At 47.4% G+C, this 23,231-nt stretch overlaps 1 protein-coding gene across 3 annotated transcripts in view; it reads right to left on the bottom strand.

Moving 5' to 3' along the window:
- The window catches only part of SLC13A4 (solute carrier family 13 member 4), a 46,928-nt gene that overhangs the window by 15,205 nt on the left and 8,492 nt on the right, over positions 1–23,231 (bottom strand). Inside the window, exons 3-8 of one of the 3 annotated variants that reach the window (XM_032761854.2) lie at positions 11,819–11,955; positions 9,826–9,998; positions 9,294–9,348; positions 6,583–6,619; positions 5,427–5,507; positions 2,825–3,009 (exon numbers count right to left, since the gene is read on the bottom strand). In XM_032761854.2, the coding sequence (XP_032617745.1) occupies positions 2,825–3,009; positions 5,427–5,507; positions 6,583–6,619; positions 9,294–9,348; positions 9,826–9,998; positions 11,819–11,955 (668 nt within the window). Of the gene's footprint in view, positions 1–2,824; positions 3,010–5,426; positions 5,508–6,582; positions 6,623–9,293; positions 9,349–9,825; positions 9,999–11,818; positions 12,257–23,231 lie in introns of those variants that run through there. The other 2 variants (XM_032761853.2, XM_058427052.1) reach the window with 2 other exon arrangements.

Raw genomic sequence — 23,231 nt, forward strand, 5'->3', positions numbered from 1 at the left:
AAGGTGTGAGACATCCCTCTATCAATGATACCTTCTCCCAGATCTTTACCTTCCCTCTCCTCTGGATCATCCCTACCAGCATTTAAATGTCTCCCATCTTGAAAACTCCATCTTGACCCTGCTTTACTTTCCTTTTATTTTTTATTTTTTTTTGAGACAGAGTCTTGCTCTGTCGCTCAGGCTGGAGTGCAGTGGTATGATCTCAGCTCACTGCAACTTCTGCCTTCTGGGTTCAAGCGATTCTACTGCCTCAGCCTCCCAAGTAGCTGGGATTACAGGAGCACACCACCATGCCCGGCTAATTTTTGTATTTTTAGTAGAGACGGGGTTTCGCCATGTTGGCCAGGCTGGTTTCGAACTGCTGACCTCCGGTGATCTGCCTGCCTTGGCCTCCCAAAATGCTGGGATTACGGGTATGAGCCACAGTGCCCGTCCCCTGCTTTCCTTTTATTATCATCCCACTTCTCTCCTTCCCTTCACAGTCAGCTCTCCATTTTCTCACTTCTATCTTAGTCCTCAACTCACCAGAATCTGGCTGCTTCTCCTACCACTTGACCAAGGTCCTCTTGCCTACATCATTAGTAATCTCCACGTCACCAAATCTAATGGATACATTTTCATCCTTCCTTTGCATCATCATTCATTGACATTAAATATTATAGGCACTTCCTTTTTCTTGAAATACTTTCCTCCCTTGGGTAGAGTGGCACCAGATTTCCCTTTCCTCTCTGCTGTCTAATACTGTCTCCTTCTGTCCATTAAATATGTGAGCTTAATATTTATGTCCTCTGTTCTCCTTACTCTGTATATTCTAAGTAGTTTCTTCCACTCCCGTAGCTTCCCTTACCAGGAGGCAAAATGAATATGTGGCCCCTTTACCCAAAGGTTATTATGAATATCCAGGCAGGGACAGCAGAGCATTAAACCAAGTGTGACGCCTGTCTGGGCATGGTGGCCCTGTGTCCCTGTGCAGGCAGCACGCCCATGACCCCAGCCCTGCAGGGGTCTTCAAGTCTATGCCTTCAGCCTAAACATTAATATTTCCCTTGACATTCACAGGTCTGTTTTCACCTGGACATCTCAGCCTCTATGCCAATTTTTCCAACACTCCATTCCTCCTCTTTCCCCTGTATTCCTTCACCTGCCAAGGGCAGGAGCCTGAGAGGCAGACGCGGCCTGTCCCTCTCTCAGGCCCTGTCTAACCTTCCCAAGACCCAGCAAGTGACCTCTGAGTTTCCCTTAAACCTGACTGTTCCTCCTCCCCACCGCGCTGTCAGCCAAGCCACCGGCTGCCCTGGACAACTTTGCAGCAGTGTCCTGAATTGCCTTCCTGCTGTCTGCTTTCTCCTTTCCAATCTGTTCTCCTTTTTTTTTCTTTTTCATCCAGAATGAGTTTTCAAAACTATAAATCTGACCACCTCACTCCCTGCTTAAAATTCTTTAAAAGCATCTCAGAGCCTTTCAGATGTGGTCCAAGTTCCTCAGTGGGTCTTGCCAAGCCCTGGAGATCTGCCCGTCCAGCTCTCTGGCCTCCTCTTACCCTCTGTCGTTTTCTTTTATGTGCTCTGCTGTCCTGCCTCGGAGCCCTCCTACGCACTGTTTTCTTTGTCTGGATAATCTCCCTTCATCTAGTTTACTCCCGTCCTTCAGGTTTCCACATGGTCGCCTCTTCAGGGAGGCATTTCCTCCCTGCAAATGGGCGAGCTCCCCCAGCAAGGCTCTCCCTGCAGAGTCCTGGACTTCTCCAGTCTCACTTAGCTATAATGACTTATTTCCCCCTTTTTTTCCTTTTTTAAATTTTTATTTATCTATTTATTTTTTGAGATGGAGTCTTGCTCTGTCACCCAGGCTGGAGTGCAGTGGCACGATCTCAGCTCACTGCAACCTCTGCCTCCTGGGCTCAAGTGATTCACCTGCCTCAGCCTCCTAAGTAGTGGGGATTACAGGCACCTGCCACCATGCCTGGTTAACTTTTGTATTTTTAGTAGAGATGGGGTTTCACCATGTTGGCCAGGCTTGTCTTGAACTCCTGACCTCAAGTGATCTGCCCGCCTTGGCCTCCCAGAGTGCTGGGATTACAGGTGTGAACCACCACGCTGGGACTTTTTTTTTTGAGATGGAATCTTGCCCTGTCGCCCAGGCTGGAGTGCAGTGGCACGATCTTGGCTCACTGCAACCTCTGCCTCCCGGGTTTAAGTGATTCTCCTACCTCAGCCTCCTGAATAGCTGGGATTACAGGTGTGCGCCACCACACTTGGCTCATTTTTGTATTTTTAGTAGAGATGGGGTTTCACCATGTTGATCAGGCTGGTCTAGAGATCCTGACTTTGTGATCTGCCCGCCTCGGCCTCCTAAAGTGCTGGGATTACAAGCATGAGCCACTGCGCCCAGCCTTTTCTTTGTTTTTGTTTTTTAAATAGAGACACTGTCTTGCTCTGTCGCTCAGGCTGGAGTTCAGTGGTGGGATCATGGCTCACCGTAACCTCAAATTCCTGGGCTCCACAATTCTGTCTCAACCTCCTGAGTAGCTGGGACTATATACAGGTGCGTGTCACCATGCTCAGCTAATTTTTTAATGTTTTCTAGAGACAGGGTCTCACTATGTTACCCAGGCTGTTTTCGAACTCCTAGGCTCAAGCAATCCCCCCGCTTTGGCCTCCCAATGTGCTGTATTACAGATATGAGCCACTGTGCTCAGCCTGTTTTTCCCTCTTTCTACAGAAACTCTTCTATTATCATTTTCTACCATATCTCTAGCACCTAGTCCAGTTCCTGACACACAGTGGTGGTTAGTAAATATTTGTTGACCAAGTGAATCACTTACTTGTTGAAGTGTTCCAGGAAGATGAGGCTGGTGGAGGTGCCGATGATGGTGGTCAGGCCGCCAATGGTAGCGGAGTAGGATATGCTCAGGGAGAGGCACTTGCAGATCATCTGGTCATGGTGGGACCTGTACTTTCTGTTCAGCTTCTGCTTCCTGGGGCTGGGGGTCAGGACTTGTGGCTTTTCCTGACAAAGGAAAATCAGTGAATCTCTCCAACCCAGCTTGGGCTGTCTGGCTGAAGCATGAGAGGCAGGAGGCACCATGGTACAGCAGAAAGGATTTGAGCCTGGGTGTCAGAAAGACAATCACAGTTTCTACCATTTATCAACTTGGGCATGCATCTGAGCTGCAGTTTCTTCTTTGTAAAATGGTGGAAACCGTATTTTCTCTGCTGAATTGTTGTGAAGAGTAAATGAAGTAATATACGTAAAGCGCTTAGAACACTTCCTGGCATTTAATGAATGGTAGGCTATTATTATTTTTGTGATTAATGTTTTTTTTTTTTTTTGAGACGGAGTCTCGCTCTGTCGCCCAGGCTGGAGTGCAGTGGCGCAATCTCAGCTCACTGCAAGCTCCGCCTCCCGGGTTCACGCCATTCTCCTGCCTCAGCCTCTCCGAGTAGCTGGGACTACAGGCGCCCGCCATCACGCCCGGCTAATTTTTTGTATTTTTTAGTAGAGACGGGGTTTCACTGTGTTAGCCAGGATGGCCTCGATCTCCTGACCTCGTGATCCACCCGCCTTGGCCTCCCAAAGTGCTGGGATTACAAGCGTGAGCCACCATGCCCGGCCTATTTTTGTGATTAATGTTATTATTGACAGCATGGCTTGTTTTTTATTTGAACTCCAGTAAAACTGGTGTCACTCCACATTGTGTTTGAATAACAAACAGATGTTATTCCTGTAGAGTTAGAATGACAGGATTTGGACTTCCCCTCAGGCCCTTTCTAATCCTACCAAGACCCATCAAGCTACCTCTGAATATCTCTCAAATCTGGCCATTCGAGTCCATCAAGCCCTGATGGAGAGATGACTAAAAAATACACCTGGATTACATAAAAACCCTAGTCTTCATTGGGAAGAGGGTTGAAGTGTGATTCTTTTCTCCTTGCCTGACTTTTCCTCTCTACTTTTTTCTTCCCCCTTGCAGATAAACTTCAGCTTAGTTGTGGTCCTCTCTGGGCCTGCTTGCTCCAGATGACAGCCTTTCAGGGTCAGAGAGTTTGCTGAACTCTGGTCTCAAGTGTTGTCTGAAGAAGCAAGTCCCTCCTGTTCCCTTCACACCTGGCCACCTTCATTGATTCTTCATGAGACTAGGAAAGTCCTGGTGCAACTGTCAGCAAGTCAAGTCATGAAAGAACCAATGGGGAAGCGCCACCTTGCCACATCTCTCAAAGCCCTTTCCCACTGCCCCGTCTTCCTAGTGGGGCCGAAGTATGGCTGACCCTTCCAGACCTCTAAAAGATCCATTGATCAACAGAGCTGGAAGAGACCTCAGAGATTCTTTGGTCCAGTGGTTTTCCACAATCCTTTCTTCTAGTGAAATTTTACACAGAATAGTATAAGTGTAGCAATTGGATACATCCTTTTTTTTTTGAGACAGGCCTGTTGCCCAGGCTAGAGTGCAGTGGTGCCATCATAGCTCACTGCAGCCCTGACCTCCTGGGCTCAAGTGATCCTCCTACCTCAGCCTCCTGAGTAGCTGGGACTACAGGCATGCACCACCATGCCAGCTAATGATTTTACTTTTATTTTTAGTAGAGACGAGGTCTGGCTGTGTTTCCCAGGCTGGTCTTGAATTCCTGAGCTCAAGGAATTCCTGAGCTCAGCCCAAAGTGCTGAGCCACCACACCTGGCTGGCATGCATCCAATTTTGTAATTGGAAGTATATTGATGGGTTAATTGCATGTGGTCAAGGAGACTTGGATTTGAATCAGAATGCTCCCCTATCTAGTTCCTTGGCCTTGGGTTATGATTTCATCTCTGCCTTGTTTGCAAAAATGGAGCTCAAAATCGCTACCTCATTGAGCCAAGACCATAGAAAAATGCTGACTGCAATGATTGATACATAATAAGCATTTAATATATGGTGGCAGTTATTTATGATGATGGATATTAAACAAGTGAGACTGTTCTGATGAACACAGACATTTGAAATCAAGGGTCGTAAGTGACAGTTGCTATTTTATACAAGCCTCAACATTCATTCATTTGACTTCTGCATTTTGTTTCAGAGGAATCGTGCCAGGAAGACAATTAGTGCAGAAAAGCAGGTGCTTTACAATCTTAGGATACTCAAATAAAATATTTGCAGTGTCCCTGAAGCACCTTTGAAGACTAGTTTGAGGACCTCTGATCTACACCAACTCTCAGCTTTTATAGTTGAAGACACTGGGGCTCAGGCAGTGGACTGTCTTGCTACAGTCAAGTGAGCTCGATGTCTCATCTCCATGGTGCACACAGGCCAGACATGTATGTGGGTAATGAGTGCCTGGTGACAGCTCACTAGCCTGACTCTCTTACGACTTCAAGACCAGTGCCCTTGGGAAGCAGTTCACAGCGTTTCATGTAGGAAACAGGGCCAGAAGGGGCGGTTCTATTACCTGGGATGGGTGTTGCTTCTTGCCCTGGTGTTGGTTTGCAGTTTTGATGGGGTTGGTGATCGAGGGCACACCATTCAGGTTCTGTTGGGACAAAGGCCATCTCACTATTAGGAAGAGGAAGTGGTGAGCCAGGTGCCTCGAGAAGGACTACCTAGTCATCCCAGGGCCACCCCATGCCTCAGCACTGTGGGAACCAGAGGCCAGAAGCCAGGGGGAGCATGTACACCAGGGCACCTCAGCCAGGCCTGCCCCGCCCAGCCTGGTGTCAAGCTCTCCACTTGAAGAGACTTTGAAACTAGGCAGAACATGGCTCTGCCCTTAGAGGAGAGCCAGCCTTTCTTGGACTTTATTAGCTAATGAAGAACCCTTTATATATAAGATGAAAAAAAAGAAAATGAAAAATCACAACCAAGTCCACAGTTTTTTTGTTTGTTTTAGAGACAGGGTCTCACTATGTTGTCCAGGCTGGGGTCAAACTCCTGGGCCACAGCGATCCTCCTGCCTCAGCCTCCCCAGTAGCTGGAAGTACATGTGCACACCATTGTATCCAGCTGAAGTCCAATGTTTTATTGGCCTTTTATAGTTCTCATGAAAAGATGTATAACCAGACTTGGGGGAGTGAAGTAAGTTCGAGTAACTGTGTGCAGGTAAACTCTGCTTTCCCCTGTAAATGTGTTCTTTTTATTTTTATTTATTTTTATTTTTTGAGATGGGGGTCTCGCTCTGTTGCCCAGGCTGAAGTGCAGTGATACGATCTGGGGCTCACTGCAACCTCTGCCTCCCAGGTTCAAGTGATTCTTCTGCCTCAGCCTCCCAAGTAGCGGGGATTACAGGTGCCTGTCATCAATCCTGGCTAATTTTTATATTTTTAGTACAGGCGGGGTTTCACCATATTGGCCAGGCTGGTCTTGAACTCCTGGTCTCAAGTGATCCTCCTGCTGTGGCCTCCCAAAGTTCTGGGAGTACAGGCATGAGCCACCACGTCCAGCCAATGTGTCCTTTTTAATAATAACATTTTGTCAATGGGATCCTCACTGAAAGGAACTCTGAGGTGGATCTGTGGCTGTTGAAAACCTGGTTCTGAATCTTGGGTTTCCATGAAGTGCTGAGGGATTTTCAAGTGATTCCAAAGCACAGAAAAACCCCAAGGCCATACCTCGTTGTGCATCAGAGTGGTGAGGTCTGCGTTGGACCTGCTGGAACCAAGCAGAGGACACAGGAGCCACGTCAGTGAGGCTGACTCCTGGGAGGGGAGGTCCCCCTGCATCAGGCGTTTGGTGTAAGGGACTTAAACTCTCTGGACTCCAGTTTTCTAGCCTCCAAAGAAGACTAATCTCTCCCTTGTCTTCCTTGCCTTCTGAGATGCTGTAAAGATTAGTGGGGCCAGGGGCCTGCTTCCTTCTGAGGGCAGGGGCAACACTTTCCTTTGATATTAACAATCGTCCTAACAGCAGACGTGGAGTGGATATTAGATACAGAGTGCACATATATGGGCTTTAACCCCCAGGCATTGTTAATCCTCATCACAGATCTATGGTCCTGGCATTCATACCTCCATTTACACCAGTACTTAGCACAGGGATGCTAAGTGGTGGAGGAGGGTAGGAGTCCAAGAGTCTGTCTCTCTGGAGATCCTATGCCCCCTGATCATGTTCTCACTGGCTGACTCTCATATTCTCACTGGCTGACTCTGGGAAGACCACTATCTAGAAAAGGGAACTTGTGATATGCCTATCTGAGGTGACAGGAGCAGGGAGGGCCTGGATTGTACTCAGGGAAAGTCAAGGGAGAGGGAGGGTGGGGGAGGGGGAGGACTTCTGATCAGCAAGTACACCTCAGGGGGCGAGTCTCTCCCACCCCTGCTGGTCCCCAACCTTTGCCTTGAGGACAGAAGAAGATGAGAACTTAGCCATCAGTGTAACTGACACACTGAGTAATCAGTGAATGTTTCCAGTTTGTCTTAGTTTCGAGGACAGTGGGAGCCACCAGCTCAGCCACTGTGAAGACAGCATATTGGGCACACACATGCGGGATGTGGGTCCTGCGGCCATGGCCCCTCTCCAGGCTCTGTCAGGGAAGGATAAGAAGCTGACAGGCGTGCAGAGGGAAGTGTTCTTTGGAGTGAGTTCTTAGCCTGGGAGGAGAATGTGCTGTGATGTTTCCCCTCCCTTCTTCCCAAACCGGGTGAGGAGGGCAGGCGAGGATCCTCAGGTAGCATGGGAGGTGGTGGCCGCAAGAGTGCTGTCTGCACACCCAGCAAATGACCCAGTTCCCACCAGCACAAAAGATGCTTAGAGTTCTAGGGACAACTCAGGCTTTTCTTTTGGAGTTTGGGGATACATTTTTGTGTGGAAAAGAGCAAAGGCAAGAAGCCAGCAGGGTGATGCCAGAGAGGCCACAGGGAGGAGAAAAGGCCACAGTGAGGATGGCCTTTTCCTGGGTCACCTGGGAAAGGCCTGCCCGGAGGCAGAGGCAGCCCCAACACAGGGGCTGTGGGGGAGTTAACCGCCAGAGCACACGCCCAGGAGGGTGGCTGAGTGTTAATCCCAGAGCAAGGCCCTGCCATCAGGCCTGAGGCCCTGCAGAGGGCGCCATAAGGGGATGCTCCAAAGCCCCTGAAGGCAGTTGCCCCACAGATGAAAGAGCCAGGGACTGAAATCTCAGAGAGGGCACCAATCCTAGACCTCAATAAGTCCCCGTCCAGACCCTTCTCACCAGTTTATCTTTCCTGTACCCTAGAGCTGCTGTCCTAAGCCCGGAAAAGTCAGAAGCAGCAGAATGAGGGTGCAGTTAGGGGAGGAGGAGAAGAGGGAGGTAGAGGAAGACAGAAAGAAGCTCAACTCCCTCCCCCACTTACTTTCACCTTCTTTCTTCTGCAGGCCTAGGGTGAGGGGTGGGTGGGTGTGGGAGAAGCTTTGGATGAGAAGTTGAAGTTTTGATTTGAATTTGGACTAGTCTCCCAAATGTCTGAACATGAGATTGTTATAATACCTGAAAGGAACCAGGAGAGCTATGGGATTTGCCTGAGATATCATCAAGGGTGATGTCATCAACAAATCCAATATGCTATGATTGAAGATAGTGGTGGAGAAAAATAAAGCGATTTCCTGATGGCACCCTTCCGCATCTGCCCCACTGCGAACGCTGATTTCACCCAATATGCGTTCTCCTTTTTTACGACGGGCAAATGACAGAGCTGAGCTGTATTACAAATCTGGCTTTTAAATGTGGACTATTCATTGCAGCGTGCCTGTGGGCCACATTTTGAAATAGAATCTCCAAATGGAATCAGCCGTTAATGGAGCTTCCTCCCAGGAATGTCTGAGGCTGTTTCTCCTTTTCCAGCTCTGCTTCCCATCATCACAAGGCCCTCTCACCTCCTGTCCCCTCATCCCCTACCTGTCACCTAAGTTTTCTTTGCCATATCTAACAAGACCAAATCTAGTAAGACCTTATCTAATATCTAGAAAATATTTCATGATTCTCCAAGAATCTGCAGTGGCATCGAGATGTGAATGGTTTTCCATTTACAAATTAAACATACTATTTTCCTAAAAGGGACATGAATTTAGATGAGATTCTGCATGGTGGCTGTGTGGACAGTTCATATATCCGCTGAGATTCAGTGTGGCCTTTTCATTTCTTCCTCATCACTGTAACACTATGGTTAAGGGAGTGACTCTCCAGGTCCTGACAGGTGGCTCCTAGGTATGGAGAGGAAATGGGGGAGGTGGGGGGAGGTGTGGCAAGGTGGTGAGCTTGGGCCGTACATCTCAAAGAGCTGTTTATGGGTCCAGGTCCCCTCTTTTCTGACCTCCCCTATGGACTCTGAGAGGCTCTGTCTGGGAAGAGGGCAGTCATACTCACTCTTCATTGACAAAGATGAGTTCCAGAGAAGGTTGGCTGTTCTTTACATCCAGACCTACGAGTAGCAAAGAAAAGCAGTATGTGAGAGGTGGAGGCTGGGGCTGACCCTGTGGGTTGGAGCATAGCTCAAGGACTTAGGGCAGGGGTGGGGCATATGGAGTGGGTGACATTTCTCCCTCCCGTTGCTCTGTAAGTAGAGTGGGGCTTATGGATGCAGACTGGCCCCAGGGTTTTGTAGTGATCCTTGAGCATTTGGGGGCACAGAGCAGTGTGTGCCCTTGAGCATTTGGCGGAAAAGAGCCCAGAAGTGAAGGAGGAAGGAAGAGCCAGAACAGGGAGTTCAGGGAAGCTTCAGAGTCCAAGAGGTGGGATGGGAAAGAGGGGAAAGGGAAGAGGAAGGGGAAGGTGGGGGCATGGCTGAGGGATTTCTGGGACAGGCACAAAGTTGGGCAGTCTCCCTAGAGGAGCCAGGCAGGAGGACCCCAGGGGAGGTTGGAGGAGCAAAGGAGAGATGAACTCCAGCAAACTGTACTGATGGGTTCGGCCTCTTCGGTGTTGGAGTTGCCCGCCACAAGCTGCTCGTCCTCAGCACTGACCAGCTCCTGCAGCACGGCCTCCACGATGGGCATCACCATGGCGGTGGTGGAGGTGTTGGACAGCCACATGGACAGCAACGTGGTACAGCACATGAAGCAGAGCAGCAGCCTGGAAGGCAGGGAGGGTTGAGGCAGAGCGTCCATGGAACACGCATCCCTGCGGCCCCACAGCAGGCCTCCTACCAACCTGCTGGGGCTGGTCTAGACAGCTGTGGCTGGAAAGGCAGGCATTTGTCCTGCAGGGTGCCATTCAGCTCTGTACTCCCAATGCTTGGCACAGCATAAGTATTAAAGCAATACTTGTTGAATGAATGAATCACACTTCATGGACTAGCGGCCTTAGCCAGAAAAAAGTCCTTAGTGAAGCAAAGAATAGCTCTGGTAGTAGGGCCACAGGGTGTAGACTTAATATTGCTTTTCTGTCTCTGCGGACATTGGCTAGAGCTTGGCGGTGATGTGTGTTTGTGTGTGGAAGGGAATACTTTGTTTGCCCTCGCAGCCAGCAATTTTGTGAGTGCCATGGCTCTCCTTGCTTTGCTGCCAAGTCACCATAGTTATCAGTGACCCAATAGAGATGAATGTTTGGAGCTCACAGTCCCACCCACACTACCTGTCAACATGCTGAAGGCACAGCCCCCAAAATCACAGAAGTGTCCTGTGTCATTGTTTGTGTGCACTTTTCCAGCTGACATCTTAAAGCGTCAACACTTGGAGAAAAACACTAACAAGGTTAACCTTCTAATTATTTCTCTTTGGCTTTGAGAACATTGTGCAATGTGTGCCTGTACAGACATGTCCTAGTTTCCATAAGATAAGCCAACATAAAGACTACTGTGTTTATTATTTTAGGTGGAATCACTGACTTTGCACAATTTGGGGACAGTACGTTTATCATGTGGACTCCATTGGCTGACAGCGACATGACTTTGCCGATTCTGTACCTACACGGGTAACTGCCTATGGGGGTGGCAACTTGCTGACTGATGTAAATAGGGAGGAATGGAAATGCAAGAGGATAAAAATTCTTGCAGATAGTACACAGAGATTTTAAAGAGCCACAGAATCTCCATATGATATGACGAAATGCCACTGTGTGCCTGGGAGGTTGAGTGTAGGGACAAGATTATTACTGAGGTAGGGGGTGGATTAAGCTATAGTTATCAGACCTGTTTGACAATCTGGGAGACAGGAACATGCTTTTAAGCATAACTTATAGTCATCTAAATGACTCATGTTGAGAACCAATACTATATTATTTATTTATACTTGCGTTGACTCCTCTAGGAGTCAGGGCAGCTTACATACAATATAGCAAGAAAGTTGTAAACTAGAAGGAGGTGGGCAGGATATTCCAAAAGGGAAGGTACAGTTAGGGGAATCCAAATGGAGCATCGGTGAAGCTAACACAAAACTCAACCTTGACACCGCAACACATTCCCTGAGGGTGGGACTCCCTCTCACATCACAGTCAAATGCAGTGTCTCTGACTGGGTCTGTGGTCTGAACTGATGACAAAAACTCAGGGTGGATGGGAGGAAACATTCACATCTCCTTCAGTGACAAAGGAGAAGACAGCCACTTCCGGTCCAGCCTGTTGCCTGATACACAGGAAACAGGTTGGGAAACAATTTCTCTTGGTCCATCCTGTTTTACCTAATGGGCCCCTATATGTTGTAAGCTGCTGCCCTTGCAGCCTAGGTCAATGGGTAAGTTCTTTGAATAATGATAGCAAGGTCACAGGTTCAAATCTCTACTCCATGATCACAGACCCTCTCCCTGGACGGGTCCTATGGCTCTGGTGTCAGCCCATCCCTTTGGTAAAAAAACAGGCTGAAGTGGACATCCCGCAGTGACCTGAGACCACTGTCCTGGTGGCACACTGGGAGCTAGAAGGATGCCCTATGGCCTGGCATCCCAAATAAGACTTACATGCCTGGCTTGGCTCCGGCCATCAAGACCATGCGCAGAGCAATGCGCTTATGCAGGTTCCACTTCTCCACGGCAGCCGCCACGCAGATGACCCCCACCAGCAGCAGCGTGGTGTTCTTGAAGTACTCTGCCGCCACCTGTAGGGAGGCCAGGCAGGTCAGCCACCCTCCCGGACCAAGGACCCAGGGCCCAGCACCAGCTGGGAGAATGGGCCATACCCAATAAAACCTGTTCTCAATCAAAGAGGCTGGCGAAGAGGAAGCAGGGAGGTGAGGATTATTGAAATAGCTGACCATCCTAGAGTCATATCTACCGAGCGTTCACTGTGGGCAGGCACTCTGCTAAGTACTTTACAGATTATTTCATTCAATCTGGCCAGTAACTCTATAGGATAGATGTTCTTCTCCACTTTGGAAAACATAAAACCACTGTATTTAAATATGATGTGAATATGATTTTAAAGAATAAACACATATAATTTTATATTGATCTTTTAAAATAACCCTAAGTTTCTCCCCAAACCTAATTTTTAATGTTTTTAGAAAATATTAGAAAATTATTTTCATTTCATTTCTATTAGAAAATTAATACATGCTCAGTATGGAAAACTTCAAAATATAGCAAAAGTTAAAGACAAAATTACCCTTAATCATGCTACTGTAAATACTTATAGTTTCTTCCATTTTTCCTATATCTATATACATAAATGGATTTATACAGTATGTATACTTTCATATCTTGCCTTTTTTTTCATTTAACATCATATCCTCATTATTGTTTTTCTTTGAGACAGAGTCTTGCTCAATTTTTTTTTTTTTTTTGAGATGGAGTCTCGCTCTGTTGCCCAGGCTGGAGTGCAGTGATGCGATCTCGGCTCACTGCAAACTGCACCTCCTGGGTTCACGCCATTCTCCTGCCTCAGCCTCCCGAGTAGCTGGGACCACAGGTGCCCACCACCACGCCTGGCTAATTTTTTTTTGTATTTTTAGTAGAGATGGGGTTTCACTGTGTTAGCCAGGATGGTCTCAATCTCCTGACCTTGTGATCCTCCTACCTCAGCCTCCCAAAGTGTGGGGATTACAGGCATGAAGCACGCCCAGCCTTATTTTTAAAAATTTAAATAACTCCCAATAATTCTCAAGTTCCAATGAATTCCAAAAATGAAAATAGTATAAGGAATACCTATACACTCTTTTTTTTTTTCCCCTGAACCATTTGAGGGTAAGTTACGTACATTTTGGCTGGTCCTTTACCCCTAAATACTTCAGTGTATATTTTCCTTTCTTTTTTTTAAAAAAAATTTGAGACAGGGTCTCACTCTGTCGCCCAGGCTGGAGTGCAGTGGCATGATCACTGCAGCCTCAACCTCCCAGGCTCAGGGTATATATTCTAAGAATAGGGATTTTCTCTTCCTTAGTGGCCACAGTACCAGTTATAAACTCCTTTCTACTTTTTAATTTAATGATGGGGAAGTTGAGACATAGGGCAGTTAAAAAGATGTTTCACATGTTTGAGGTTCATGGACCAAATCTTTGTTGATTCTCTCACTTGGAACGTTCTCTCTTTCCATCTCTGCCTGTACATTCCAATCAGACTTTGAAGCCCAGTTCAGGCCTGGCACCCTCCAGAAAAACCTTTCTTGTGGCCCTAGCCGCTGACTCCAGAATATTCCTCCTGGGCACCATTAATTCCACACACCACAGAGCACTTGGAGCAATGCTTGAATGATTGCTTCCTGCTTGTACTGTTGTCCGTTTATTTTTGTATGTATACCTCTCGCCTCTCAACTAAATTTTTCGGCTGTGAATGGTTCCCTTCTATATATCTTAACACCTAGTAGAATAATATGCAAAAGTAGATGCTCAATAAATATTTGTCACATACATGAGAATTGCTTCCAACTGGAGGAACCATGACAGAAATTGAGAGGAAACGATATAGAAAAGTTTAACTTCTAATTGAAAAACCCTCTTAAAGTGAGAAAACAAGAACATTTTTAACTGTAGCAAAAATAAAAATTCAACAGGAAAGGAAATATATAGTAAAATACATAGCATTTGAAATAATATGTACATAATCATACTAATTTGGATTATTGAATTAACAAAAATTGTGATATGAGCATATTGGGAGGATGGTGGAAGGCGAAGTGGGGTATGTAAAAGAAAAATATCTTCCCGGGAGGCGGAGCTTGCAGTGAGCCGAGATCTCGCCACTGCACTCCAGCCTGGGTGACGGAGTGAGACTGGTCTCAAAAAAAAACAAAAACAAAAACAAAAAGAAAAAATCTTCATCTGCTATAACAAGAAGTCAACTGATAGCTGCTTAAAGTGAGAACTCAAGGACTCATATAAGAATATCATGTGGGAATGGAGCTTAATGACAGAAGAAGCTGTTAACAAATTTACAAGTTATTGACTCTGAGGGTGGGGTGGGACTTGGTAGGGGGGGAAGTGGGAGGGATGAGGAAAGAGACTGCTGACTTTTCATTATTAGCATTCAGTATTAAAGTATTTGATTTTTCAACTTTGTGCACGAAACACTTTGATAACATCAAAACCAAAGTAAAGGCAGGCTGCTCCATCTCTCCTCTCTCTCTTTTGCCCCATGGATATTTCATTGCATCTGGTTGATGAGGGTTGGGTAGGAGAAGGGACATCTGCCCTCACTGTGACCATTTCCTGGGAGGAAGAGCCCCTGCTTCTGGTTAACCCAGTTCTTGTCTCTAAGCCCATTCCTCAGCGGACTACTGTCACGAATGCCCCCTGGGGGCAAGGAAGGCCCCTTGCTCTGGACAGCTTGTGACTCCATGGCACAGTCCACTCTGAGAGGGCGGTGATCATGGTGGTGGGGGCGGGGGTGGGGTTGGGGAGCGGCCCCCTAGCGGGAGCAGGAGGCACTGCAGGATTGTCCTAGGGAAGCGGCTGAACTTGGAGGTCAAGGGCTTTTCTCACTCCCTGGTTACTTTCCCAGGCTTTGTGGAGGCGGCTTTGTGGCACAACCGGAGCTTTATTTTCTTGTCTAGCGAGGAGAGAAACCCACAGAAGATGCAGGACTGTTGTGGGAGATGGTCTTTCCACCAGCCCCATGACACAGCCCTGCGAAGCTTTTCAAGTCAGCGCGACTGGGGTTACTTTCCCCGGGGAATGACTGACAAGAGCTACGTTTTCTGCCTCTTTATCATATCCCACTCTAGAACACCGGTTTGGCTGTGATGGCCTTTTAGGATGCTCAGTGCCTAAATGACAGGTGGGCCACTTTCTCTGGGTTCTGCTTGGAGGCAGAGGAAAGGAACCAGGAATATGGAGAGCCTTCCAGTGCCGGCATTTTGCATGTTGGGTTCACTTTCTCATTTGAACTCCACAACAATGCTGTGAAGCAGCACTATCCGTATCTCAGTTTACCGATGAGGAAACTGCGGGTTTAAGGAGCATCTCCCAGGTCACAGTGTAAGGGCAGAGGCAGGATATCACTCCAGGGCCTTCTGAATCCGAAGCCTCCTAGACAGCCTGCCACACGGTGAGCCGACTGGAAACCCCCATCTGATTCCACTCTAGGGGGATTTTCTGGGTCTCCCAGACAGCATGAGCTGGCACACATTTCTTGTCGTGTTTTTGTTTTTGTTTTTTTTGAGACAGAGAGTTGTTCTGTGGCCCAGACTGGAGTGCAGTGGTGCAATCTCGGCTCACTGCAACCTCTGCCTCCTGAGTTTAAGCAATTCTCCTGCCTCAGCCTCCCAAGTAGCTGGAGCTACAGGTGCTTAGAAAAACTAAGGAAACCTCCTTAGTGAAACCACTACACCTGGCTAAGTTTTTTGGATTTTTTTTTTTTTTTTTTTTTTTAGTAGGTACGAGCTTTAACCAGCTTGTTGGCCAGGCTGGTCTTAAACTCCTGACCTCAAGTGATCTGCTCATCTCAGTCTCCCAAAGTGCTGGGGTTACAGGCATGAACCACTGCACCCAGCCCACTGGTACACATTTTTTATCTTCATTTATAATCGCAGTCCTGACACTGGCCTTAAATGCTCAGGGCAGGGTCAGTCTGAGCTCCAGGCCCAGCTTCAGTGGGATATTGGCTCTGTGCTGGGTGTTTGGTGGGCTCAGCTCTATTCTCATGTCTTTCCTGCTCTCTTGTAAGTGATACCATGTGCTCGGGAGACATGGCCTGGGGCTCAGGATATAGTTTGTGATTACAGAGGTAACATCACTGAGTGGGGAAGAGGGAGGACTCTGGAGTCAGCCGGGACTCCACTGTGTGACCCTAGACAAGTTATTCAGCCTCTCTGGGCTTCATTTTCTCATCTAAAAAAAAAAAAAAAAAAGAAAGGAAGGTTATGTGAGTCCCTACCTCGTAAGGTTATTACAGAGATTAAATGACACGTGCAAACCAGCAGGCATGGCCTGCCACATTGATGGCCAGGATCCCTGGTGACTCTTCCTGTTGTGAAGTGCTCCATCTAAAGGCTGACCTGGTTTGAGGCCATTAGCACACAGAGTGGGCTCATCCATGCACAGAGCAAAGCCACAGGGCTGCTTTTTCATTTTTAGAAATTAAAATTCTGTTCAGTGGTGGTTTTTATTAGTTTTCTAGCCCATTGATTTTTCTTTCACAATAACACCTGGGTTATTCAGAACCTCCCAGGGAACACCAGACTTCCAGGATTGTCGAGGATGACTGTAATTGTTTTCTAGAGTGTGTTGCAGATTTCCTGCCTTTATCAACAGACCCTGTGCATTCTCCCCGGCTTCTTGTGAGGCATGTGCCAACTCTCCTCATCATAGCCTCTGCCCAGGGAGCCCCTTATCGCTCTTGCCCTTGGCCAGCTGTCCAGGCTGCTGGTCCTTCTCTGGTCCCTGGGTCTGCATTTTGCTGGTTTCCCATCTCATTCTCAGGCGGCTGCATTTTCCCGATGTGAGGATGCTTGCCATTAGCATTCCTTTCCCCATTTTCTAATTTCCCAGACTCATATCCTGTGAGCTGGGAAGCCAGATAACGAAGCTTGTTAGCGTTATTTGTAAAGAGAAATTAGATTCCAAATGGCTCTTCCTCCCCAGGAGTAAAGTGCATGGATTTTAGGACATTTGCATTGGTGGTTTGATTGCTTTTTCTGCTTTTCTGCTCTGTGGTTTTTCTCAGTATGCCACCTCACTGAACTTGGAGAGCAGAGGTGTTTCTGGATTGTGTTTTAGGAAAGATGGGCTCAAGGAAGTCCCCTTGACAAGGAATAGCTATAGCAATCCTGGGCTCTGAAGTTCAGATGAGTTACCTGCTATTGGACAAGCTAATGAACCTCTGTACCTCTGTCACCAATTCTTTAAGGGCCATAGTGATGCTACATAGCTAATTTAATCTGCTGTGACATGGGCTTTATGCATAAGATAATGCAGGTAGGTTCTTATTTTTTTAAATTGTGTGTTTTTTATTTTATATAATTTTTGAGACAGAGTCTCACTCTGTTGCCCAGGCTGGAGTGCAGTAGCATGATCTTGGCTCACTGCAACCTTGGCCTCCCAGGTTTAAACGATTCTCCTACTTCAGCCTCCCCAGTAGCTATGACTACAGGCACCCACCATTGTGTCCGGCTAATTTTGTATTTTTAGTAGAGACGGGGTTTCACCATGTTGGCCAGGCTGGTCTTGAACGCCTGACCTTGTGATCCTCCTGCCTTGGCCTCCCAAAGTGCTGGGATTACAGGTGTGAGCCACCGTGCCCAGCCTCATCTGAACAATTTTGCAGTGAAGTTCTCTGAACGCTGGGAGCAGATACCTGGCTTGGCTCCCACTCAGTGCTAAGCTAAGCCCCGCCAGGGCTGAAGCCCCACAGGACTCCATTCCAGTTAGTGTCCAAGCAGCGCAGCCACGCCAGCAGTGTCTCCTTTCCACCTTCCCTGGGGGCAGGAATGCTGTTTCTGCCGGGTAAGCCCCCAGCAGGGGCTCAGACACCCTTCTCATCACCTGATTTGCATTCCTGCTTCCATCTGTTTTATATATTGAGTCTTCTAAGATTTGGTTTAAAGAAAAGGTTTCATTGCTTAAGAACACATTCTTTGCAAATCCTGCCCTAGAGAATTCTAAAGTAGAGAGAGCCAGATGGGTGCTGGCATGACCCAGAGGCTGGCCCAGCTCCTGCATGACTGGAGACACTGATTCATAACCACCACCACCCCTGCCCAGTTTCTCCTTTGGGACTGTATGAACTACCCAGATGGGGAAGCTGAGGCAGGGGTCTGAGCCACGAGCCAAGGGGCTGCTGGTCAGGTTGTGGCTCACAGGGCGCTGCTCTTCCCCCCAGAAACATTAGCTTGGTCTCGAAAGGCTGCAAGGCCTGTAGGCTCCCACTGAAGGCCCAGTGTGGAGCTCAGCTCTGGGCTGCGTCTGGGTGGCTGAGGGTGAGGGCAGCCTGGGGTTCAGGCAGGTGGCCAGCTGGATGGCCAGCCCACATGCCCACGGGCCCGCATGCAGAGGACCGGTCAGCCTCCATGGCGAGGAGAGGTGGGAAAGGCAGAGCTGAGAGTGCTTTATGAAATGCCCCCAGGCTTACTCAAACAGAGAAAGTCAGGGTAACGAGTCAGAGGGCAGGAATCTGGCGGGTCAGAAAGATCAGGAGCCAGCAGGGAAGCGGATTGATGACAGCCGACTCCAGCAGCAGCGGCACCGGCACCGGGCGGCAGAGGCTGCGGGTTATCCCAGCGGGCGCGGCCTGTACTCCTCTCCTGCCCCTGCGGGAGCTGGAAGCTGAGTGACAGCAGCCCGAGGCCTGCAGCGCAGGGCCAGAGACCGCTGGCTGCGCGGAGGTGGGGGTGTGTGTGTGAGAGTGTGTGTGTATGTGTGTGTATGTGTGAGTGTGTGTTTGTGTATATGTGAGTGTGTATGAGTGTGAATGTGTGTGTGAGGGTATGAGTATTTGTGTGAGTGTGTGAATGCGTGTGTATGAATGTGTGTGTGTATAAGTGTATGTGTGTGTGAGCATGTGTGAGTTTGTGTGTATGCGTGTAGGTGTGAGAATGTGTGTATGAGTATGTGTGTATGTGTGTCTGTGTGTGTGAGTGTATATGGGTATATATGTGTGTATGAGTGTGAATGTGTGTATGAATGTATGTGTGCATGAGTGTGTATGTGTGTGTATGAGTGTATGTATGTGTATGTGTATGAGTGTATGTGTGGGCATGTGTATGAGTGTATGTCTGAGTGTGTGAGTGTACATATATGTAAGCGTATGTGTATGTGTGTGTCTGAGTGTGAGTGTATGTATATGTGAGCGTGTGTATGAGTGTATGTGTGTGTATGTATGTGTGAACGTGTGTGAATGAGTGTGTCTGTGAATGTGTGTGAATGTGCATTAGTGCATGAGTGTGTGTGTGCATGAGTGGGTGAGTGTGTATGAGTGTGTGAGTGTGTGTGTATGTGAGTGTGTGAGTGTGTGCGAGTGTGTGTGTACTGGGGAAAGGATAGAGATAAAGAGCACATGCAATTACTCCCTGAAGTACACCCTAACCCTGGGCCTCCTGGACAGCTGTTTGTTCCCAATCCCCAACATCCAACCCATGCTTTCTACTCCACCAGAGAGCCCTGTGGTGCCCACCTCTATGCCATTCTCCTATAGACAGTAAATCTTAGCTAACTTGATTGACACGGGTATCATGCCCAGGCTATAAACTTTTGGAGCAACACATTAGAAGGGGCTTAGAGGACTTCAGAGGCAGATATAATGACAGTAAGTGAGAGTCACAGTGGAGCCAAAACAGAAACAAACACAAACCTAAAATACAGGACTCATCAGCAGAGGAAGTAGCAGCTGAATGCTCACAAGATCATTGAGGGACCTTAGAGTCTAACCCATCTCCCAAGGCACAAAGTCTGTGTCTAGTGTATCTGGCATGGTCATTTGGCTCAGACATCTAGGGACAGGAACACAAGGACCACACATGGCAACTCATTTCAGAGTTTTCCTTTATACAGAACGGGAAATTCCTTTATGGCACTCTGACTCTGGTTCTGGTGTGACGCTTTGGGCCTGGAGTGCGGAGCCATGGAAGCCTGGACTTATGTCCCATTAAGTCTTCTCTTCATTCCTCATGTGACTCAGGCTCCAGCTTTTTAACATCCTGGCCACCCACCTCTGGATGAGTGCCTTATCCAGAATTTGATGCACTGGACACATCATTTATTAATTTTTAAAATTAAAAAAAATTTTTTTTTAGGTGGAGCCTCGCTCTGTCATCCAGGCTGGAGTGCAGTGGCATGATCTCAGCTCACTGCAACCTCTGCCTCCTGGGTTCAAGAGATTTTCTTGCCTCAGCCTCCTGAGTAGCTGGGACTACAGGCATGCACCACCATACCCTGCTAATTTTTTATTCTATTTTATTTTTAGTAGAGACGGATTTTCACCATGCTGGCCAGGCTGGTCTCAAACTCCTGACCTCAGGTGATCCGCCCGCCTTGGCCTCCCAAAGTGCTGGGATTACAGGCGTCAGCCACCGTGCCTATAATTTATTAATTCAACGGGAAGATTTTGGTCACATTGCCTAGGGGGTTAAGAGCTCAAGTTCTGGAATCACACAATCTTGGATTCAAGTCCCGGCTCCACCACTTAGTAGCTGCATAACCTCGGGTAAGTAAGTTACTTAACCTCTCTGAACTTCAGTTTCCTCCTCTTTAAAATGAAGATAAAAATAATAGCTCCTTCACAGAGGATTAAGTTATATAGTGCGTGTAAATGACCTCCCACGGTGCCTGGCATATGGTAAACACTCGGAATTTGGCAGCCACGTTGGACTGATGGTGACTCATGCTGAGCCTGTACTTAGCTAAAAGCCAAGGGTCTTTTTCGCATGAACTGCTGGCACTTATCCTTATTAGACTTCATTTTGTCAGTTTCAGTCCATTGTCTCTTCCTGTTCACATGTCTCATTCTGCCACCGTACATTAGCACCGTACATTAGCCAGCTAGCGCATCCAACTTAGCCACCTGCAAATCTGATAATAAGCCTTTTATATTTTCGACTGCAATCTCACCCTAGTCTGATGCCAACATGCTATTCAAGATTCTTTAGGTTCAGCTGTTCACCCAGCCCTCAAGTTACTCAACTGTGCTTTCTCATGGAGCCCACTCTGGCTCCTCTGAGTGAGAAATTCTTTTTTTCCCCCCTGGAAATTTTGAAGGCTCCAAGGAATAAGTTAAATTATATTTAATAACTTCTGTTTAAAAGACTAAGGAAATTATAAAACCCATTAGGAAGACTGTAATCAAAAATTAGTCAACATGAAGTTTGGGCAGTTGGCAGTGTAAATTTTATTTATCTAGAACATCCCCTCTTGAGGAGCTGTATAAATCCTCTGCAATGCCAGAAAATGAGGCATCACTTCATAGGGCATTCTGTATTTTTCCACATGGTTTGTACATTCTCTCTACTAAAATGGAAACTTCTCCAGGTCAGGAGCCCTTCTGTCATTTTGTATCTCTTATCAGCACCTGAGTCTGAGCTTTGCACACAACTCCTAATACCCACTGGCTGACAAATCATCACTGTAAAAATGGACCATTTATATGTACATGTGATGGTTAACTGCATGTCAACTTGGGTGGACCATGGGGTGCCCAGATTAAGCATTGCTTCTGGGTGTTCCTGGATGAGATTGGCATTTGAATCAGTGGATTGCCCTCTGCCATCTGGACAGACATCACCCAATCTGTCGAGGGCCTGACTAGAACAAAAGGCGGAGGAAGCAGGAATTTGCCTCCTTTTTCCAGTTTCACTACCTGGGCTGGGACATCTCTCATCTCCTGCCCTGGGACTGGGATGTACACCATTGGCTTCCCTGGTTCTTAGGCCTTTGGACTCACACAGAGTGACATCACCAGCTCTCCTGGGTCTCCAGCTTGCAGGTGGCAGCTCATGGGATGTCTTAGCCTCCGTAATTAATCAAGTGAGCCAATTCCCCCCCCGCCCCACACACACACGCTAGTCTCCTCTTCATTCTGTTTCTCTGGAGAAACTGCAGAACATATCCAGCTTCAGACAGTGAGAGCTCAGATATGAGATTCAAGAGGGGAGAGATGACATTTTGTTTATTTTTGTCACCCTCAGGGTACCCATATCATCCCATATTGCACCTGGTAGATGTAGAACTCAGAAAATACTGTTTTCTAAATGTGAAATGAATAACATGAGGGAACCCAGCCACAGTCCCAGAGTCACACTGATCCTATTCACGTGCCTTCCTTCCCTCACTGAAGTTGACATTACTGACACATTGTCAAGAAACACTGCAATCAAGAGCTGTGAATGAGGACTGATGCAAACATGGTGCTGGGCTACAGACAGGCCATATACGTAGACATTGTACATCCCAGAGAGCATGAATCTTGGTGGGGAGAGCACATGTCTATGAAAAGTTTATATCTGGTGTATCTGATGCACCATTTAAAAGATAAAGACATCAAATAGGCTCATTGAGAAGGGATCAACACTTTCAGCCTTTGGTCATTGGAAGGGCTTCACCAAAGAGAGTAATTGAGTAGGACTTTAAAGGTCAAAGAACGGGAGAGAACTTTCCAAAGTGGAAGAATAACCCAAGTCGCAGTAAGAGGACGGTCAAGAAGTAGATGGGTTTGGGGAATGACAAGGATTTGGGGGCTCCTAAAGATCACCAGCCTAGCTTCCCCCTGTGAGCCATGGCACATTCTGGTGTCACAGTGGTGCACAGGTGGTTGTGGAATGGGTGTTTTCTCTGCAAAGTTAACTGGCTCACAAAGGGCTATAACCCATGTGCTCTGCCTTACTGGCATTTCCCTCTAATCTGAGCTAAGAAGGTCAGCTAAACAGACTATATTTGGACTAAGCTGTTCCCTGTAGCCCAACTACTAAATATCATCATCAGCCAAAGCCACATCATCAGGCAGGTGGATTTGGATTTTTCACCTCAAATGATAAGATGTGCTTTCTGGCTCCTCCAGCTCCTAGCAATAGTGACACACAGTCCCTCCCTGGACAGTCTTCCTTTATTTCTCACAGAGTCTTGTTACCCTCCCAAGCGACTGCCTCTGCAGACTCTCCTTACGGGTTTGGCCTTCCTCTCTGGACAAAGGGGCGTCCCTGGGATAACTTTTGCCTGGCAACATCTCTCCTGTGCCCTTGGAGAAATAGAGACATTGTCTGCTTGAAAGCTAAGGCATGCTGTTGGCTTTTGGGCTGCCTATAGTGAAATACAAAGATTAGGTTTCTTAATTAATAGTTTTCTCACTTTAAAAGGTTATTTAGGATTCAGTTCTTTCTAAACGTCATTTTTTTTCCCTCTACTGTCTACTTTCAACCCACAATTTTAAAGAGAAGCCTGGAGAACAAGCTTGTATAGCTCTCAAGAAAAGTCACATTTAGATTGCTTTTTTCTTTAGGCAGACACAAAACCCCATA

Source organism: Hylobates moloch, unplaced genomic scaffold (assembly GCF_009828535.3).
Source record: "Hylobates moloch isolate HMO894 unplaced genomic scaffold, HMol_V3 SCAFFOLD_1, whole genome shotgun sequence".
In the NCBI taxonomy this organism is placed as follows: domain Eukaryota; kingdom Metazoa; phylum Chordata; class Mammalia; order Primates; family Hylobatidae; genus Hylobates; species Hylobates moloch.